Below are 23,033 nucleotides of genomic sequence, written 5' to 3'. Positions count from 1 at the left end.
GTATTTCTTTCCCCCATTCCTGTCAATTGTTCCCTTATGCTCTCCCTGAAACTCTCTACAACCTCTGGTTCTTTCAGTTTATCCAGTCCCATCTCCTTAAATTCCCACCTTTTTGCAGTTTCTTCAGTTTCAATCTGCAGTTCATAACCAATAGATTGTGGTCAGAATCCACATCTGCCCCTGGAAATGTCTTACAATTTAAAACCTGGTTCCTAAATCTCTGTCTTACCATTATATAATCTATCTGATACCTATTAGTATCTCCAGGATTCTTCCAGGTATACAACCTTCTTTTATGATTCTTGAACCAAGTGTTAGCTATGATTAAGTTATGCTCTGTGCAAAATTCTACAAGGCGGCTTCCTCTTTCATTTCTTCCCCCCAATCCATATTCACCTACTATGTTTCCTTCTCTCCCTTTTCCTACTGACGAATTCCAGTCACCCATGACTATTAAATTTTCGTCTCCCTTCACTACCTGAATAATTTCTTTTATCTCGTCATATATTTCATCAATTTCTTCATCATCTGCAGAGCTAGTTGGCATATAAACTTGTACTACTGTAGTAGGCATGGGCTTTGTGTCTATCTTGGCCACAATAATGCGTTCACTATGCTGTTTGTAGTAGCTAACCCGCACTCCTATTTTTTTATTCATTATTAAACCTACTCCTGCATTACCCCTATTTGATTTTGTATTTATAACCCTGTAATCACCTGACCAAAAGTCTTGTTCCTCCTGCCACCGAACTTGACTAATTCCCACTATATCTAACTTTAACCTATCCATTTCCCTTTTTAAATTTTCTAACCTACCTGCCCGATTAAGGGATCTGACATTCCACGCTCCGATCCGTAGAATGCCAGTTTTCTTTCTCCTGATACCGACGTCCTCTTGAGTAGTCCCCGCCCGGAGATCCGAATGGGGGACTATTTTACCTCCGGAATATTTTACCCAAGAGGACGCCATCATCATTTAATCATACAGTAAAGCTGCATGTCCTCGGGAAAAATTACGGCTGTAGTTTCCCCTTGCTTTCAGCCGTTCGCAGTACCAGCACAGCAAGGCCGTTTTGGTTAATGTTACAAGGCCAGATCAGTCAATCATCCAGACTGTTGCCCCTGCAACTACTGAAAAGGCTGCTGCCCCTCTTCAGGAACCACATGTTTGTCTGGCCTCTCAACAGATACCCCTCCGTTGTGGTTGCACCTACGGTACGGCCATCTGTATCGCTGAGGCACGCAAGCCTCCCCACCAACGGCAAGGTCCATGGTTCATGGGGGAAGATTTCAACATTATCGGTGGAAATGTACTGCCGTTTATTCTACGTCTTTCCGATGAGCATGGTGTGGACACTTCCGTCTTTAAAGATGACGACAGACGCGTCAACAGGGCTGCACGTGAACCTTCCTGATTTGTGGAACACTCAGCAACTCTACAGCACATCCACTGGCCTGCTAAACAACTGGTCTTAATGACAAAGAAAATGTCTCCGACTATTTGGAACACCTTTTAGACATCACTAAAAGAAACCTCTACGGGATCTGATCATCAATGAGCTGCTTCAGGTGGCTATGGCATAACTGAAGTAACTTGCGGAATCTTCCTTGCCGAACTGAGGGGACTATCAAAGTTATAGGTCGAACACAGTACTACCGCCACGTCTGCTTATGATTGCTGAGCCTCTCGTAAACTCTGACGGAATGAACCGATCTAGCAGCAGGCCAATGACTTTGACAGATCTCTTCCTCCAACGCAGTAAAGTCCGCCAGCGCTCGTATTACCTCGGAAAAATATGTTCTTCGTTGATCTCACATAAGAACGAAATAAGAAAGATAACGGGTCGTACAGCAACTCATTTTTCAATCGCTCCGCACGAGAGTTCGCTTACCGGGATTACGAGTGGCATACTGTCGTGCTTTGTTGACTAAATTTGCGAATGACGTGTCTCGCTGAAGAGTGTTATTTTCTTATGAATTTGCAATGCATCACACTTCACATAGGTTGAACGTGATTTTCAGGTAGAAGAGAACATCCTCAGTGTGTGTAACTGTTGCAAAGGAACCAGAGACATTTTACTCGTATGAGATGGGCCGGGGAAACCAGTACGATACTCATTCCCACCATGATGAGTACTTAAATGGAAATTCTTATTTGGGCATGTTGCGTACGTGATTAATACCTCAATTTTAAGACGAGAGAATAATGGTCAATGTGTGACTATAGCAGGACGGAGCTCCGGCACGCTGTTCCTTGATGAACAGTTTGGAGGTGGTTCAGCATCTCCATCCCGATTGGAATTGGGAGACTGCACCCTAACAGGCAAGACAGCTCTTTGTGCAAAATAATCAAGTCCTATGCACCTCGACGGCGGAACAAGAATAATGAAGAATTACATTTTTTAAAAATATTCCGAGCTATTACGCCCTGGTCGAACTAAGTGCTTGGAGAGAACCAACGGTTCATCTCTGAGGAGGACATCTTCCTGGGAAGGGCTACAGCTTCTATGTCTATCCGATTGCAGCGGAAGTTTATTCCCGTCTGCTTCCACACAGAGGGGTGACATCGTATGTTTTCAAAATGCTTGCGCAATTGCACGGGACAGACGGATCCATCAGCTGTTGCAGAACACACTTTGCAGTTAGGAGACTATTAGATTATATTTCACAGGGATTGGGTCGTGATAGCCACGAGCTGATAGTATGATGGTCTATACGCAGAGGTTACTGAAACAGTTAAACACTGCAAGAGTTTTAAGGGGAAGGAGGAGGCTGTGAATGTGAAGGGGATCTGGACTCCGGTGCGGTGCGATAGCAACAGCGGAAGAAAATAGTCGAATGCGACCAATTACGCTCGAGTTTCGAAAACAGGACGTGACGCCTCACGGGAGTTAACTCTGACTGCAGTCAGAAGCGAGCACAGTGTTAAGAGGGATTCTTAGAAGCAACAAACCCCTTGAAGATGTACTTTGCAGATGGGACGAAACGTTGACGTTTTCGAAGAAATTAATCTGACCACGCCGTAACAGCCGGCCGATTTCGGTTGAAAAAATGCGGAATTTTTTGTGGGACATCGTGGAATATGGCGTAATCAGATTAATTTCTTCGAGAACGTCAACGTTTCGTTCCATCTCCAAAGGACATCTTCAAGAGGTTTTGTTAAGTTTGACATTCCCATTAGTGAAGGTTAGCATTTTAGAATGACGAGGAATTGGGCAAAAGTGTCGAGAAATCCTTTTGGAGCTTCAGATGTCATACAGAAGATTGTAACGTATGATGATTCACGTACAGATAATCTGGGTACATAGTTTTTAGATCTAAGTAAATACTCCAATATACTGTTTTGATCTAGGTCTAGGTGGACATCTCTGGCACACCATACAGTGGCTTGCGAAGAACGTATGAGGGGCGTTCAATAAGTAATGCAACCCGCTTTTCCGTCAGCCGATTTCGGTTGAAAAAATGCGGAATATGTTGTGGGATTTCGTGGAATATTCGCGCTTCAGCTCCTGTACTTTCATGAAGTTCCGGTATGCGGTGTCACTATACGTAGCCTCGAAAATGACGTCTGCGACGGAGGTGCATTCCAAGCAGAGAGCTGTCACGAGTCTTCTGGTGCAAGACCAGAACATGGCAAATATTCGTAGGCGCTTGCAGAGTGTTTACGGAGACCTGGCAGTGGACAAAGGCACGGTGAGTCTTCGGGCGAGGCGTCTGTATCATCTTAACAAGGGCGCGCAAGCCTGCCAGATCTCCCGCATGTCGGCCGACCGCACACGGCCGTGGCTCTCGCAGTGTTGGAACGCGCGGGTACTCTCACTCGAGGTGATCGGCGGATCACTCAAACAGCTCGCTGCACAACTGGACTTCTCTGGGGTAGTGCTGAGACACTCCTCCAGCAGCTGGGGAACTCAAAGGTGTGCCCCCGCTGGGGTTCTCGCCGCCTAGCATAAGACCACGATGAGCAACGAAGGACCCTCTGTGCGGAATTTCTTGCGCGTTACGAGGCTGATCGTGACAATTTGTTGAACATAGGCACAGGCTGTGAAAGTTTGGTTCGTAACTTCGAACTGGAAAGAAATCGGCAATCCAGGAAGTGGTGTCACATCACCTCTCCTCCGAAGGAAAAGGTCGAAGCTGTACGCTCAGCTGGTAAAGCCATGGCGACGGTCTCTGGGATTCTAGAGGGGTTATCCTGTTTGGTGTCCTCTCACAGCGTGCAGCGATCAACTCTGAAGTGTATTGTGCTACCCTCAGGAAACTGAAGAAACGACTTCAGTGTGTTCGTCGCCACGAAAACGCAAACGAACTTCTCCATGACAACAGGATGTCTCACACATGTCTGCTCACCCGAGAGGCGCTCACAGAACTTCAACGGACTGTTCTTCCTCATCCACCCTACAGGCCGGACCTCGCATCTTTCGATTTCCGTCTGTTTAGCTCAATGAAGGATGCACTCCGCATGAAACAGTGCGTGGACGACGGGGAGGTTATTGATGCAGCAAGAAGTCGGCCCCGACGTCGACCAGTAAAGTGGTACCGTGCGGGCATGCAGACCTGCCCAGTAAGGGTGCGTAATGCCGTCACACTAACTGGACGGAGATTAAGCTGAAAAATATGTTTCTGTAGCCAAAGAGTGGGGAATAGTACGGTGGACTGGAATTCAGAAAACCGTGTTTCGCATCACTTGTCGAACGCCGCCGGTGACGCAGCAGCAGAGCACGCACCTGTCATGGCGGGTGAAGGAGTGTCCGTGGGTGGGCGTGCGCGGCGAGGGCAGGTCGCGGTCGCAGGCAGCGGCTGCTGTGGACGCGGCTGGCGCCAGCCGCTCCCTGTCGCGGTCGCCGTGCGGCGTGCACGGCGCGGACTTGGCCACCTGCTGCCCGCTGCAGCCAGACGACCTGCAACACGTCACAGCCGCTGCCGTCAACCCGTCGCCTCGTCGCCTCACAGCTTACGCTCGCGAGTGTGAGGTCGCAAGTTCAGTAATGTTCATTTGGAAATGTTGTGTTAACAATTTGAAGGAAAAATATTAACTGCTAATAACTCACCACGAGCGTCAGGAGGACGACAGAAAATGAGGGTCCGGTAGGTGCACGAAGGGATCTCCTATGGGATGTAAGTATTACACTTCACATCGTCGACATCCGAAAAAAGTTCGAAACAAACCATTCACTTGCACCGTGAAAAATGGCGCGCCACAGTGACCACAAAGATTCTCGCACCATCAAGAGGGAGGGCGAACTCCTCGAGAGTTGGGAATTGTGCAGGACTTTCAGCTAGACGTCCACTCAAACAGTGCATATAGAATCGTATTTGTGTAACAGGGTGATAGGAACTCACGGAATGTGATGGCGTGCAACCGAACTCGAAACAGTCTGTTGTGGAGCTTATCCTGAAACTGGCTGTCCTTCAAGACGTAGCTGCAAATAGTGGAATAATATGTTTTATAGGCACGGAAGAAAATATCCAGAAACACAATTATTCCAATTCTTCCAGGTGCTATGATTGCAATGTCACACACTTTTCATGAGAGATAATTTGCTGTAAAGGAGTGTGATCTTCATACGCAGATCACGAATCGAGCGAGAGCAAGTTTTTTGACCAGCTATTGTCCAAAAGGAGTGCTCATACCGTAGTAATTTTTCTCTTATGCCTATTTTTCCAGTCTTGCTTGCTGTGACGTAAATATTCCCAAACGACCTTGTAAAATCAAGTAAACGAGAAACGATCTTAGGGGGCAGAGCATCTCCAACTTTTCGCAGCACAATAAATAACTTTCCAGCAAATTTATCATCCATGTTAGCAGTCGGAAAAATTGTATTCGAATCTGTTCAGGCACTGATGTTAGATGAAATTGATATAACTCTCTTGGTACTTCTAATTTCCAGGTTTTCATTCATATCTCTCTTCAAATCTCGAGTCGTTGGAGACGAAAACAAATTCCTTGCTCAACGATGGGAATTTTTTTTTTCGGGCCGATTCCGCAATTTACTGCGCATCGTCAAGTTGAAGCTTTGTTTGAAATTTCGTTATCTTACTTCTGCAGCATTGTTTGAAGTTATGCAACTATCCATTGCTTTCCTTGGAATCACTAATCCATGTCGCGTGCAATTTGATATGCATAACGTAGTAGGGCCCTATCATGCACATTCTGTATATTGTTTTGAGAATTCTTGAAACGCACAAACAGTAGTTTTTCGTACCAACACGCCTGTCCTCCCTTCAATATCCGTAATTTTTCACATGCACTACACGGTCATATTGCCGCGGACTTATTCCAAATCTGATCATAATTGTTATTTCACTATGCTGCAGATGATCTTCCATATGATCATTCTCTTTAGTCACCGCTCCTTGGGCAAGTGTCTTTTTACTACGTTTCATTGGAGACAGAATTTGTGGCTACCTGACTAACAAAGATGATGAACTACATAGCTCGACACCTATTTCAATATCACTTTCACATGTTAAGCAAGTATTGTCATATTTCCCATGTAAATTGTCCCGACAATCAAGCATATAAGACACCATACATTCTAGTGATTCACCTTGCAGAAACGCTGTCCCTTCTTTCTCACTCTGCGAAATTCCTTGGGTACCTTTCTGAAGAAATGTCAACTGCGGCAACTACTGTTGTAGATATAATTCAATGTTTGCTTTGTTTATCATTGCCATTGCTCTGCTTTGTACCAACACCACTACCACTGCAGCACTGTCGCGAGTCGACCGAGCAGTGCAGCTACACTCCACAGCCTCATGCTGCGTTCAACACTGGATACCTCCAGTCTTGCCCCCCCCCCCCCCCCTCTGTTACATTAGCAGCCAATACTATGGTAGACAATATGTGCAGCGTCGAATGCTGTAAACATCATTGGCCTTTTGCCACCTCACATTCAGGGGGTCCCCTGTGAGTGTAACCAAATGTTTACGACATTTCTTTCTTTAAATATTGCTTTAATATATTAGTTTAGTTTGAGAAGTGGTCAAACTGACTCAAATGATGTCTGTAGAACGTAAGAGCGATGTATTTTTGGTGGGGACGGCCTTCAGCCAATGGAAAAGCAGGCAGTAATGGAACACTGCGGGAGTTAAGTGGAGACTCGGGACTCTTGGACTGAAGAGCTCAAGGGGACAATTCTGGGCACTTTTATGCGAGTTCTGGAAGGAGACGAACCTGCCTGTGGCAACAAGTGATATTCGATTGTAGAAGTGTGTGATTCTGGGCGGTGAACTGCCGATATCATAAACTTCCGAAGGGACATTATGTTTCGAGAAGTCTGAATGTGCTCCAGAATAGGGCAAACTATTTCCAATTGTATTATGAAATTCAGGATAGAGTATGAGTTACTATTATTTGTACACAGTGTGATAATTTGTAAATTTTCATGTTGAACTCTGAGGTTTTTTGAGCTGGTAAATATTTCGTGTATTGCGATTACGAAATGGATGTAGTTTTGGTATTTCTTTGATTAGATGGGAATTTTGTTTTTCGTATTTCTGCGTACTTTATTAACTCGCAATTCTAACCAGTGCATAGACTACTTGACTCCAGGATCACAGCAACTCATTCCACAACAATCATATTTTTGTCCTTGTGCTTTATTGAGAGTCATACTGTACAACAAGATGCAGGTAACCACAAGAAAAAGAGTGAACAGCCAACTAAAGCGTAGCATTCTACAAATCGGAGCGTTCGAATGTCAGAAGCTTAATGTGGTAGGAAAGCTAGAAGTGATGTAAAAAGACTCAGTCTATTTACAGTAGGTGTAACTGAAGTGGAAAGAAGATAAGGGTTAATATTTCGAAGAATGAAGGATAACAGCAGCAGCAGGAAATTGTGTATTCATAGGAGTCATTATGAACAGCAAAATGGGGCAGATAGTAAGTTACTGTGAGCAGTTCCAAGGCGGGAATGTTCTCATCAGAACTGACAGCAAACGAACGCCAAAAACCGTAGTTTACGTATACATCACAATCATAGGTATACATCCACGAGCAGAAGATGTACACATAAAGATGATTATTAATAATCATGGGGATTTGAGTGCGGTAGTAGGAGAAGGAATATAAGAAAGTTACGGAAGAATATCGGCTTGGTTGTAGGGACCAGAGACGAGAAAGGCTAATTGAGTTCTGCAATAGATTTCGTTTAGTAACAGCGAATATATTGTTCAGATATCAGGAGAGAAGGATTTATATATGGAAAAGATCTGGAGATGAGGAAATTGCAGCTGGATTACATCAAGGTCAGTCCGAAATCAGTTACTGGACTGCAAGGCGCACCCAGAAACAGACTCGATTCACAATTCAGTAATGATGACGATTATACACAAGCTGAACTGAATCTTTCGGAAGAATCAAGATGGAAACAAGTGGTCTACTGAATTACTGAGAAATGATGAGATGCTTTTGAAATTCTCGAAGACTGTAGATATTGCGATAATCATTACCAGAGTAGGCAGTTCAGTTGAAGAGGAATGGAAATCTCTACGAAAGGTAATCTCTACGAAAGGTAATCACAGAAAATGGATCGACAAATATAGTTACACGCAAGGTGGCTGAACAAAACCTTCGGCAAATGCAGAAATACATCAACTGATCGACGAAATAAGGAAACACTGAAATGTTCGGGCAGAAATGCGAATGCAACTATATTCAAAACTTGAGAATGAAATAAATAGTAAGTGCAGGTTGCCAAGGCGAAACGGTTGCAGGAAAAATGAAGGGATAGAAAGATAAATAGTCGTAGGAAGGACATATTCAGCAAATATAAAATCACTGGCCCAAGTGATAATTAAGTGAATGCTGAAGCTGGTATGTAGAATATATGAGTCTGGAGACATACCATTAGACTTTCGGAGAAATATCCGCACAAACCCGTGCTGTAGGGAATTTCACAGCAATGTATGGTAGTGAATCACGGACTGTGAGAAAACCGGTAGGGAATGGAAGCGTTAGAGATATGGCGGCACAGAATGACGTCGTGAATTACTTTGAGCGATAGAATAAGGTTGGCAGAGGTTCTACGCAGTATCGACAAGGGAAACACTGACAAAAAGCTGGAAGAGGACGATGCAACATCCGTCAAGGCATCACGGAATAACTTTCATGTTACGAGAGGGAGCCATAAAGTGTAGAAACTGCGGGGAAAGACATCGATTACAGTACATCCAGCATATAATTTAGGTGCAAATGGCTCTAAGCACTATGGCACTTAACATCTGAGGTCATCAGTTCCCTAGATCTGGAACTACTTAAACCTAACTAACCTAAGGACATCACACACATCCATGCCCGAGGCAGGATTCGAACCTGCGACCGTAGTGGTAGCGCGGTTCCTGACCGAAGCGCCTAGAACCGCTCGGCCACAACGGCCGGTTATAATTTAGGACACACTGAGGGAATTAACTGATGTTCACGCTTTAGTCTTGGTGCGTCATTGCATCAAATGTGTGTGTCTCGGGAATCAGTAAACAATTGCGATGTATTAACGTCCACTATGAGTATTGCACGTTTCAGTTTATGTTACATAAAACTAATTTCACGTTGTAAAAGCGTAGGCTGTTTAGCCTGGTGCACCACATTCTGTGAGTAACCCCACGAAGCACTGATTCCCCAGAGGTGTGTACGCAGCAGAGTGCGCTGGGGTGTCCGGCATATATTTTTCAAGGCACTCTGCATGAAGAGCGACCCTTTGTTCGGAGCCATTGTTCGTCAGTGTCGAGGGAGCGAAGCAAAGTTCTGGCACTCGCTTTCCCTCTCACGCTGTCGGATACATCCGGCCAGAATTACACCTTGCGGGAAATACAGCCAACTCAAGACAGTTTCTTGTTGCTTGGCTAGAAAACTTGAGCAGGAGTCAGTTTCCCAGACACCATGTTAGGCGATATCTACGTTCAGAAGTTAATGTTCAGCATTCAGTTGCAAAAATGTAGCAAATCAATTTACTCTTTACGCACAACTGGCAAACGAGACCCGAAATACATAGGATCATGCCTGATAGAATTCTCGTTTGAACATCACCGAACTAACAATACCAATACCAGCAGAATTCGAGTCTCGGACGCGGGGCAGGAGGGAATTACTTCGTTAAACGACCTTTATCATGTCATATGTCTAGTAGTAGTAATATTAGTAGTAGTAGAAAAAAATAATAACAATAATAATAAGCAAAATACACAAAGCAATCACTCATGTAAATACATCGGCTACACCATTGCAGTTTCATAACCACTTCTCCATTCCGTTAGATCACATAACATCAACAGATACAAAGAAAGTAAATTGGAAAAAGTAAACACTACATGGCAGGCACCCATATCATCTAACACAGCCACACATCGATCAAGACGCATCCAACACATGGTTAAGAAAAGGCAATATATACAGTGAGACGGAAGGATTCATGATTGCAATACAGGATCAAACAATAAACACCAGATATTACAGCAAGCATATTATTAAAGATCCCAATACCACAACAGATAAATGCAGACTTTGCAAACAACAAATAGAAACAGTAGATCACATCACAAGCGAATGTACAATATTAGCAAATACAGAATACCCCAGAAGACATGACAATGTAGCAAAAATAATACATCAACAACTTGCCATACAACATAAACTAATAAAACAACACGTTCCCACATACAAGTATGCACCGAAAAATGTACTGGAAAATGATGAATACAAATTATACTGGAACAGAACCATTATAACAGATAAAACAACACCACATGACAAGCCTGACATCATACTCACCAATAAAAAGAAATTAACATAACTGATCGAAATATCCATACCCAACACAACAAATATACAGAAGAAAACAGGAGGAAAAATTGAAAAATACATCCAACTGGCTGAGGAAGTCAAGGACATGTGGCATCAAGATAAAGTTGACATTATACCAATTATACTATGAACTACAGGAGTCATACCACACGCTATCCACCAGTACATCAATGCAATACAGCTACATCCAAACGTATATATACAACTACAGAAATCTGTAATTATTGATACATGTTCAATTACCCGAAAGTTCCTAAATGCAATATAACATATACCGTACAGTTAAAAGGAAGTCACGCTTGATGAAGGTCCGCGTCACTTTCAATTTTTTACCAGACATAACGTCTGAGAAAGGAAAGAAATAATAATATGTATAAAAGTTGCTAATCATTTCTTTACATTGACTCTGATTACTGCACTTTAGTGTAACTTCCGTCGGCAGCTCGTGGTCTAGTGCTTACTTTACTGCCTGTACATCGCTGGTCGAGCCTTCGATTCCCGGCCGTGTGGGGTTGTTTCTTGGCTCGGAAATAGGGTATTTACGTTCTCCTAACAATTTCATCTCATCTTCATCGACCCGCAAGTTATTGGAGTGGCGTCAGCTAGAAAGACTCGTACCAGATGGACAAATAACACCCACGACGTCTCCCGCTCACTAATGGCAAACCATAGTTTCGTTTAGCGTAAGTTCCAAGAATTCACAATTATCAGAAATGCAGCATTTGAGAAGAACATTTAGCACACAGTTTATTTCGGAAGGAAAATAGGAGCACACTCTCACAGCACTCCCAACACCATAATTTTACGGTTTAAAATCGAAGTACGCTTTCCATTGCTAGTGTTTCTCGTAACGGTGCAACTAGACCCACGTGTAAACAGACGAAAGCTGGTTCTCTATGCCTACAATCTGGAAAATGTTTCATTTTTTCTTAAAGGAGAGATATTTCTCGTTCTTTCTTGCCTTATTTCCCGTGGTTTGGTGGTTCTACCTGTGCCTCACGAACTGTCTCAGATTTGAGATTTGTTGTTGGTCATGGGAAGTCCCTCAGACAAGAATGAGAAGTACCTTGTGATACACGTAGCTTGTGACTTTCTAGAATTTCTCGCCATTTCTGTGGTATATGGTGTCCATACTAGTTCATTCTCACAAAGTTAGCTGAAAAAATTGGAAAATGGCAAAGATAACGAATTCTTTTAGCAAAACTTTTCTGGGGGAAGGGAGGTGATTCGCTCCCATGACACACACTCTTCCCGTCTTTGGAGCCGCTCCTAGCCTCCAAACTGAAAACGGGAAATAACATCACAAAAAAAACCTACGCGCCGCTTCCTGTTTTTCTGCTCAACATCCACTTGTGAGGATCTCCAAGACTTAATTACGATTGTCAAGAAAACATGATCGCTCCAATTACTTTCGTAGCAATAATCCAAAAGCACTTAAAATGTTTTCATAAATTTCGTGAGAAAGAGCACAAAAGTTGCTACTATTGTAACACCGTCAGAAGGTTGGTTGGTGAGGGGTTAAGGGACTAAACAACGATGTCACTACTCTCTAGGTCGAGAGGTCGTTCATCTGAAGTTGGTGACGTCTGCTAGAAATTTGAATCAATCATCAGAGTACGCAGGAGTAGTGAAATCGAGGCACTGAAAGCAATACTGATGTGAGGGCTGAGAAATAATTCAAGGGGGTGTAAAAGGCACGTAGGGCAGGGAGCAAGCGAGCGGTCTGGCTGGCCTGGCCTGACCTGTGGCAACAGAAGGCCCGTCCCCGCGTCCGTCCAGCCGACAACATGGTTACGGGCAAAGGCAGCTGCAGTGTAAAGGAAGATTTATAGCGGGTAGATTCGTAATAGTAAAAGTGAGAAGGCTAAAAACGTAAAACACATCGGTCTGACAGACAAAAATTAAAGAAGATCGACACAAATACTCATGGTAGCAGGGGGGGGGGGGTGGAGGAAGGAGGAGAAAGAGGCAGGTGGGTGCACCGCGGTGCTCTGCATGCAGAGATCTTTTCCAGAAGATGACGGGAATCACACTCACTGTACCGTCATGCCGTTTCGACAGACTGATTGCGCTGGAAACTCGAGAGCTTTGTATTAGTAATATTCTGATGTCTAACATCTCAAGCGGATCAACAGCGATTTGGTTGCTGAAAAACCTATTCTATCGTCGTGTAAATATTACCTCAACTTTGACATCTAGTCAATAAAATCACCAGCATGATAAGCGTCTGGAGGCTTTATCGGGTCTACCAGTAACGCCCGCCGCCCTCCATCAGTTCCGGTGTCATCCGGATTCTAGTTGGCCAAAGACGTCCTTTGTGAGGATGGACCTTCAACCGAGCAAGTACTCGACAATACGCTGATGTCACCAGATAAGTGTCACTGAACGGGCGTTTGCTGTCTCGAGCAGCTGAACAAGTCGCTTTTCTTCTCTAGAACAGAAGGCGCGTAAAAGAAGTAGAAGAGCACGTATCACGGAACGGTGGATCACGCATCCACAAACAACACGATACTGTCGCAACAGGCGCTAACCAGCTGCACGAGGTAGCTGTTTGCGCTCCGAATCTCTATGACCAGCAGACTGCAACAGCACGGGGATTTTACGCGCAGCGTTTTGTCTGCATTGAGGTTTCCGTCGATGCCAGCCAGTGGTGAGCATAGGAGGGAATCGCGCCAACTGTTCACTTTGCGAGAAAAAAGAACCCCACCCACCTCCCCAGACACGAGAGAGAGAGAGAGAGAGAGAGAGAGAGAGAGAGAGAGAGATGGGGGGGGGGGAGGGTCTGGGAGTAGATAGGTGTTTTGGGGGAGTGGGTGTAAGAAATGGCGCCACGCAGAATGAAGAATTCATCTGAAAACCCTCACTAATTCGGACTTCACTAATTTCGAATTCGCGATAATGCCGACCTTTTTTTTTTTTTTTTTGTCGTACAGTGAAACGCCGCCTTACTGTGCCGGACATCATTCGCATCGAACTTATTTATCGTAAAGTGATGAACGCGTACTCTTCTTTCCCATCCGCATCACCCATTACATACGTTACCCGTAACGCAGTTATGTTAAATTACATTTCCTCGATCGCGTAAAGATGTATCGAATTGTCGTACGGTAGAACACATTAAACAAGATGAGTGATAAAAATCGTTAAGTTTAAAAGGTAAAATAAGAGTCTTGATTAAATCGAAGTCAGTGCTTCTATCCAGAGTTTTGTCACACAGTTTGGCATTGCAAAGTCAATGTGAAACATTGCAACAAAACTTTGGACTTTGTGCGAAAAAGAAGACGAACTAAATGGAAAACGAAAAAGGGCAACTGGACAAAATGGATGGCCACAGATGATCCTTTGTACACTTTTTTAAAGCCGATGAAATTATTGCCATGGCAAGAATACGAGGTGGTAGCGCCTCCTTAACTTGTACGGATCATATGAGTGCACATCCGGAAGATTATAGCAAATAAATAGTGAAGTACGTACAATTCTTCAGCAAATGCAGCATACAGATTTCCCGTACAATACAGAATTTGATTTCTGAGTAGTATGTATAGCTAACTTGTTTTTGTCTAACCTTTGAATATGTTTTGTAACTTTGATTTGTATAACTCTATTGTTCACTGTGATACCATTACATTAATTGTTTTAATGAAGTATGTTGCACAGTATTTCACGTAACATTATCGTTGATGTAGTTTTTCTGGAACTACTAGGTATACTGTGTTCTATACTCTTATAGTTTCAGATGACTATTTTAGAAAACATTTCTATAATTCAGACTTCGAATAATTCCGGTGGGTATCGCCCCAGTTAATGAAGTTTCACTGCACCGTGTTTATACGGTTCATATTTCTGCTAGCGGGGTAACCGTGGTATTAAAATACTCTGACGTCTTCGGCCGCGGTAGGTGGCGGACTAGCTAACAACAGAGGAGGTCGTGACTACCAGAGACGAGTCGCGACGACTGGCTCGGTTACAGCCGAGTGTGGCTGCTGAAGGATTACGGCTGCGCGCCTAGTCGGGATGATGCGAGCCAGCAGGTCAGCAGGGGGCAGCGCGGGACGCACATCTCACGATTCACTCAGTTTACCCGTAATTGGTCGTATCTGTTTCTGTAGAACGCTCCCTGTGGACAAAAGCGAAACTGCCACCACGTCCTCTAACTATTACAAATAAAAAACGATGTAAATCTTTTCAAACTCAGTTTTGGGAGCAGACTGGAGGTTAGTAAGGCAGCAGTCTGCCCCGTGGCTACCGCAGAGCCCAACTGTCGCCCAATCAAGTCGTCGTGGCGTTCGACGATTTCGATACACACTAGCCTTACTGTTTCGAATTCAATTTCACCACTGCCGCCTCAACAACACTTTATCTTTGGGTATATATGCAACATTGAAAATCTATGCAACGAACAATCACCTATTTCTCACACTTAAAAGCGATAATGACAGTTTACTGTTGGTTAGTTGATTGAGGGGAAAGGACCGAACAGCGAGGTCATCGGTCTCATCGGATTAGGAAAGGAAGTTGGTCGCGCCCTTTCTAAGGAACCATCCCGGCATTTGCTTGAAGCGACTTAGGGAAATCACGGAAAACCTAAATCAGGATGGCCGGACGCGGGTTTGAACCGTCGTCCTCCCGAATACAGTTTATTGTGATGTGATGGTTATCTCAACGAGGACTATTCAGCGACCTTAATTTCAATGCGCTGCCTCAACCAGAATCAGTCTTTCCTTTAAGAGTCCGTAGGTTTTATTTGTAAGACGCTCCTTCGGTTTGTTACTTAAATATGCCAGCATTTCTAAAAGGTAAAGCGCGAGATTTTAACACAGTATCGTGTGAATTCTGATTAATCCGTGTCCTAGTGTCAGGCGAAGACTATTTCACCTTCAAATAAACTGTCGCCCCCTCCAGAGGATTTCAAATAATCAGTTTCCAGGTGCTGTAAACTCTGTATTTTAGGTAGCTAGGCTCCTGTGAGTTCAGAGTGAGCAGAGGTTCCCAGTACAGATGGCCGGCGGAATGAGTCATTCCTAGCTGGTCCTGCTGCTGCTGCTGCTGCGGCAGCAGCAGTCAACCTCACTGCGTGAAAATAGCGCTTTTAATTCCGGCAAACAGCAGGTCTTCCGTGTAAACAGACGCTTCGCGGCAGACTGTTTAAACAGTGCGGCCTGCACCGGGCTGGACTGGAAGCAAACTCCAGGACGGGCCGTACGGGGCTCTGGAAGAGGCTTCTGCGGCTGCGGGCTACAACAAACAGCGCGTCCGGCGGCGTAACGAGGCCGCGGCCGCCACCGTCACCGGACAGACGTCTCAGCCACGTCGCGCCGACAGCACAGGAGGCTGGAGTTTAACGTGCCGCCCCTGTAGAGGCCGCTAGAGACTAGGCTAAAGCTCGGTTTGGGAAAGGAAAGCCACCGTGACCTTTGCAAACGAACCATCTCGACATAAGCGATTCAGACAAACCACAGGAAACCCAACTCTGGATGGCTGTCCGTGGAAGGCGAGTCCAGTGTGTTAGCGCTGCACTCGATCTGCACAAACAGCAGCCTGACGTACGGCTTCGTGAGCCTCGCTTGCCACACCAGCAACTCCAACACTCCATTTATTTTTCCATACAGCGACAGACGCTATTCCTCTTAGAATCATAGATGAGGTGAAATCAATTTCGAAGACTGCTTTTACCGACCGGAAAAATAGCTGTATTATTGTAATCTTTGTTGCACGCTACACTGCCGTATGAGTGCGAATGCAAGTTTTATTTGAATCGTCGGTAGCCTAAATCAGTATCTCAAAGAATGCACTGGATGAAGGGAAAACTTGGCAAGTATTTGATGGTATCTTTGCGATGTTCTCCCCGGTCAGACGGGCTAAATGTGAGTGCGTGGCTGGCGTGAGTCAGCGTCAGGTGCCACACGATGCGCGCTATTTGCAGCGGTTGCACGTGCTTATCTTGGTCAACCGCCGCCGTCATCCGCGCTTCCGATCGGCACTGCTTCTAGAGGGGTAAAGCTGTCATCAGCTGTAACGTCGGTCTGAACAGTGCTTCAATACGTGAGCTTGTGTTTCAGATGGTACGTCTCTGCTTTCGTCCGACCTTCGAACTGGCTTAACCAGTCGGATATAGGTCGACTCCAAACCACATTACGGCTTCATATTTTTCTCACTAATAAATCATTGCTATAGGTGAAAGAAGCTACGAGTCACAGAAAAAAGGTTTTTATCGACTGAGGATCACAACCTCTTGGATTAGCACGCTCGCACATACCACCCGGACCTTCTACTGATAAAACGTTTCCAAGCAGTGTGTACGACACGTACACGACAGTACACCTTGTAACGCGAGTTCTGTTTGCGTGGCGTTAACCTTCCATTCAGCTCTACGTCTAAATTATACACTCCGTATAAATGTAACTTGCCTCCGACTATTGAATTTGACGACTCGGTTGAGGAGCTCCGTTTCAAAGTGAACGCCGCATCAACTCTTCTGTCGGCGTGGAGTTTCATTTTCCAAGTTTCGGGAACATCCAAACGCTATCAGTAATTGATGCAGAGATTCATGGCTATAAATGTATATCTATGACTGCTTTTAATACAACTGTCAACGGCCCATATATCTCCCCGACAATTAACTTCGGAACATCGTTCTCTTATATAGAGCGTCTAACGCTGGACTCAGAACTGATCCATGCGGGACATTTGATCGTGTTACCACATTTGCTACATTTGACAAAAGACTAAAAATGTATCCTCGGCAGTGATGTGATTCAGGTGTCCTAGCACGTAGCAGTGCGACTGCTCGTACAATAAGCCATAATGTCAGAACACGAGGTAAGTTATTTCGGTGTCGAGAAACACTAGTTTCGTGTAATTTTATTCTATGTTCCGTCCAAAATATCTCACCGAGCAGACGCTGGTATTTCCGGGCGGTGCTGTGTTTTGCGGGGGCGGGGGGCATATAACTCAGAAGCGGTACCAATGATGGCTGTATAAGGGTTTCTACGATACGACACATTACAAATTTTCTCTAAAAGTGCTGCAATTACATGGGGGTGATAGTTTTGAAAAAAGATAACGTTGTTATTATCTTTACATAGTGTTTCTGCCGTAGTAGTTCTCACGCTGTTGGGATGCAGTTTAAGGAAAGGCACTGACTGCAGAGTATGGCGAGTTAAGGAAAGAGGCGGGGGGAGGGGGGGAGTGGCACGTTTGCCTCTCTTTCTGGAAGCAGATATTGTCGCGAACAAGGGACTGCTAGTGCTGTAAATACCCGAAAGTTAGACAAACTCCTCCATATTCCACTCCGGATGCTGCGTGGACGGAAGATAACCTCAACTGCCTAAATTCTCACCTTTAGGTATATTAAGAGAACTGCTTTACTTACTGCTAGGTAGACCACTCTGTAATGCACTCTAACGAAACAAATAGCTATCTCTACTTGCGAAATATGAGTTTTGTTTGCTATTTAAGAAAAAAAGAAATGGCTTCCCACCCCTCCAATCCTCCAAGTGCTGAGAGAACAGGAGACAGACATGTCAGGAACAGTGCTCGCCGCGCAACACTACGTCCCCCCCTCCCCCTCCCCCTCCCCCTGCCACCCACGCCTTCCGCCCTTGTCGCCGAGACAGGGACGCGAAATGAAGTACGGGTGCCGGGCACCCCGGGTGTGTGTGTGTGTGTGTGTGTGTGTGTGTGTGTGTGTGTGTGTGCGCGCGCGCGCCTCGAGACGGCTATGAAGCGGTTACAGCAACAACAAATACGCGATGCTCTTGGATTGTTGTCTACAAAACGTTTACGACATTTAGTGGTAAAAAAAGAGCCTCACCTCTGAAGCAAAAACAAATTTACTTATTTTGCTACACTGTAGCCATTTTGAACTTTTGAAATCTGGCTGTTTACGCAGTTCTCTGTGATTGTGTGTATAGATGTACAGTGGTGGGCGCACCTGAGCGTTTCTTTCTTTCATATTGATCTGAACCCTGGTACAACGTTTTTTCGAAAATGTTCTGTTACCTACGCTTCTGCGCTCATCGTCCGCACTCCCTCCTTTCCCACCCCACCATAGCCTAAGTGTTTCGGACACTCGGGCGTCTGTGGTACTTCACTCGATAAGAGTGTTCGAAATGCGGGACGACGGAGTCCCCACCAGACGCAGACGGTCGGGATGTTTCGCACACGTGAATCATCGGGATATCGCCTACCCACAGGCTGCGTCGACACCGGTCACATTGTGTGATGCTCTTGCATACGCCAGACACAGCGGGCAGGCGACTGCGGCACAGCAGGGCAGGGCAGAGCCAGCGGCTGCCAGCGCAGCTCAGGCCAGCCCACAGGCGGCGGCGGCGGCCGCGTCTATTTTCGCCGGACGCGCGCCCCGCCACGCGTCACCGCTCGCGGCGACAGCACGCCTGAGCTGCCCTGTGGCGGCGGCCCGCACGCCAAAAGCGCCGCGGGCGGAAAAACCGACGTCGGCACATGTGCCCACCGCCACTGTGTGGCACACCGCGGAAGTCTGGCAACCCAGCTTTAATCAGTTATCCATACAAACATATTTAACGAAATGTTAGGCCTAAATCGGAACTATCGTTTTGCGTCGTTCTTTCTTCTTTTGGTTAAACGGTAAATATCTGCCATTAACCCCGAATCCTGGTCTGCCAAAAATTTCTATTTGTCACGACACATTTATCGTATCGCCGATTCAAGATTTCTGGCCGAGTTTCACTAATATAATTACATGGCGTTTCATCCTCTCTGCTTCGTCTGTGTTGACTAGATATAACTGTCTGGAAATCCTGGCTAGAAACATCTGTGACAACCAAAATTTTAGTCATGCCTGGAATTGTCCTCTGACTGTTCAGTTACGGAGGCGAATGCTACTGAAAAGAGGAAACCCACTGGACATTCATCATCACCACCACCACCACCACCACCACCACCACCACCACCACCACCATCGATAAGAGAAGGATTTGACACAGCACTGAAAGCCTCAAGTCGAAAGGAGGTCCCTGGATTTCACAACATTCCCTCCACAATCAGTGGCATCCTTTGGAAACCCACCTATGACAAACCTATACCGCTGGGTGTGCAAAAGACAGGAAACAGGTCAAATACCATGATAGTTGAAGAAAAATATAATAATTCCTATGAAACCAATTGCTCACAGGTGCGAATACCATCGGATTATCAGCTTTCTTAACTCATGGTTGCAGAACACTAATATAAACTATTTACAGAGCAATGGTAAAAACTAGTAGAAGCCGACGTCGGCAAGGTCAGTTTGCTTTCTTGTGAAATATATGAAAACTCATGACAATACCGCTCCTACAACTTCTCTCAGTAGAGTCACCTATCGCAGTTCTACGTTCACCTTATTTTTAAATTTAGAAAATCTTTCGTAACTGTTGACTGGAACGCAGTGTTGGAAATTCTGAAGGTGACAGAGGTGAACTACAGCGAGCGGTAAGTGATCTACGCCTTGTACTGAATGGAGACTAATGATAAAAAAGGGAAGCTATAGTTGAGAAACAAGTGAGGAAGGACTGTAGCGTATCCCCTATTTCACTCAATCTGTGCATTGAGCAAGCAGTGAAGAAAATGAAGGAGAAATTTGGATAGGGGATTGAAGATCAGGGAGGAGAAATAAAACCTCCAGATTCGTAAATGACACGGTAGTTCTACGAGAGGGGAGAAAGGGCTTGTAAAATCTGATGGGTAGCGTATTAAAAGGTGTTTTTAACATGAACATGAATAGAAGTGAAACAAGAGTAATGGAATGCAACCGCAGTAAATTAGGCGATGATGAGGAAATTAGATTATGAAATGGGAGATTAGAGGTTGTCTCTGCGTTTTGATGTTTGGGCAGCAAAGTGACGATGGTCGAAGTAGAGAGGAGAATAAAAATGCAAATTGACAATGGCAAGAAAGCGTTTCTAAAGAAGAGAATTTTGTTAACACTGAATATAAATTCAAGAGCTAAGAGGCCTCTTGTGATGGTAATTGTCTGGAGTGTGACCTCATATGGATGTGCAACGTGCACAGCAAGCAGTGAAGCCAAGAAGGGAACAGAAGATTTCGAAATATGGCACTACAGGAGAATGATGAAGATAGATGGGTGGACCCAATAATAATTAAGGAAACAAGAGCTTTATGACCCTACTTGAGCAAACGAAGGGATCTATTGATAGCAGATATCCTGAGACTTCAAGGAACTGTCAGTTTGGTAATGCAGGGAAGTGGGGGTTAAGTGTAAAAGTGGTAGAGCGAGACAGGGAACCACTACAGTAAGCTGGTTCAAATGAATGTAGGTTGCTGTAGTTGCGGAGCGATGAAGACGCTTGCACAGGACAGGATAGCCTGGGAAGCTGCTCCAAACCAGTCGGCATTGATCACAAGTAGAACATTCATTGCAACACAGGTTCAGTTTATGTGAACGAGGTGCACAGCAGCTAATATTTCAAGTGACAGCGTCCTCACGGATTTGATTTCATTTCCTTCATTTCAACACCGACTGTGCTAGAGTTAAAACGGAAATCGTGAAATAAATTGAAATACAGGTTCATTTTCGAGTCAAAGTGCAAGGTGTCTAGGCCGTTGGCGACCGAGCAGTGGTAGCTGAATCACCTGCCACACGGTTATTCGGCGCGTTATTTCGGTGACGCGCGGCTAGTTTCTGGGTAGGCGGCGTCCCACGCCTTCTGGCAGTCGGCTATTGAAGTCCGCCGAGCCGCCGAGAATAGAGCGTAGCGTCCGTGCCCCTCACTAACCTAGAACACAAGCACAGCCGATGGGCCAGCTAGCGCCAAAGCGCCTAGTCCCGGTACAGACCTTGGCGCCATGCGATAAGAGCTCGCTGCGGCCAGTGTTGAGGATGGAGGAGGACATGGCTGGCCGCGCTCCGATGGGGCCTTCTTGGGACGCTGGCAACAGTAGAGGATACCAGCACTGTGGCCAGTTACGCTCGCTCAGACCGATTAGGGGACGTCGCAGTAGTATTCAGCCAAGTCTCACTGAGCCGGCGGGCCGGGAGTGCGTGTAAGTTCTGCGGGTGATAAAGTGTGTGGTACAGAGCCTGGTAGTTGACCTCTAACGCTGAGCGCGTAAACGGACAAGGTACGACGTGCTTTAGTTAGGTCATCGAACAACACATGAAGTCAGTCAAACTGTCAAATATACAGGGTGGACCTTTGATCGTGACCGGGCCAAATATCAAGCGAAACAAGCGTCAAAGAAAAAATCTACAAAGAACGAAACTTGTCTAACTTGAAGGGGGAAACCAGATGGCGCTATGGTTGGCCCGCTAGATGGCGCTGCCATAGGTCAAACGGATATCAACAGCGTTTTTCTTTAAACAGGAACCCCCATTTTTTTATTACATATTCGTGTAGTACGTAAAGAAATATGAACGTTTTAGTTGGACCACTTTTTTTGCTTGGTGATAGATGGCGCTGTAATAGTCACAAACATATGGCTCACAATTTTAGACGAACAGTTGGTAACAGGTAGGTTTTTTAAAATTAAAATACAGAACGTAGGTACGTTTGAACATTTTATTTCGGTTGTTTCAATGTGATACATGTACCTCTGTGAACTTATCATTTCTGAGAACGCATGCTGTTACAGCCTGATTACCTGTAAATACCACATTAATGCAATAAATGCTCAAAATGATGTCCGTCAACCTCAATGCATTTGGCAACACGTGTAACGACATTCCCCTCAACAGCAAGTAATTCGCCTTCCATAACGTTCGCACATGCATTGACAATGCGCTGACGCATGTTGTCAAGCGTTGTCGGTGGATCACGATGGCAAATATCCTTCAACTTTCCCCACAGAAAGAAATCCGCGGACGTCAGAACCGGTGAACGTGCGGGCCATGGTAGCGTGCTTCGACGACCAATCCACCTGTCATTAAATATGCTATTCAATACCGCTTCAACCGCACGCGAGCTATGTGCCGGACATCGATCATGTTGGAAGTACATCGCCATTCTCTCATGCAGTGAAACAACTTGTAACATCGGTAGAACATCAAGTAGAAAATCAGCATACATTGCACCATTTAGATTGCCATCGATAAAATGGGTGTCAATTATCCTTCCTCCCACAATGCCGCACCATACATTAATCCGCCAAGGGCGCTGGTGTTCCACTTGTCGCAACCATCGTGGATTTTCCGTTGCCCAATAGTGCATATTATGCTGGTTTACGTTACCGCTGTTGGTGAATGACGCTTCGTCGCT

General features: G+C 45.2%; 1 protein-coding gene across 3 annotated transcripts in view; it reads right to left on the bottom strand.

Annotated features, from left to right (window-relative positions):
* Window positions 1–23,033, bottom strand: part of LOC126198840 (GRAM domain-containing protein 2A-like) — a 274,175-nt gene that overhangs the window by 132,658 nt on the left and 118,484 nt on the right. For 2 of the 3 annotated variants that reach the window (XM_049935420.1, XM_049935419.1), the window contains exon 2: window positions 4,728–4,901. The exons of the other annotated variant lie outside the window; for it this stretch is intronic. In XM_049935420.1, coding sequence (XP_049791377.1) covers window positions 4,728–4,901 — 174 coding nt within the window. The remainder of the gene's footprint in view (window positions 1–4,727; window positions 4,902–23,033) is intronic. 3 annotated transcript variants of the gene reach the window in all.

Source organism: Schistocerca nitens, chromosome 8 (assembly GCF_023898315.1).
Source record: "Schistocerca nitens isolate TAMUIC-IGC-003100 chromosome 8, iqSchNite1.1, whole genome shotgun sequence".
Lineage (NCBI taxonomy): Eukaryota > Metazoa > Arthropoda > Insecta > Orthoptera > Acrididae > Schistocerca > Schistocerca nitens.
Note: the sequence above shows the minus strand (reverse complement) of the source record. Positions and strands in the feature narration are given on the sequence as shown.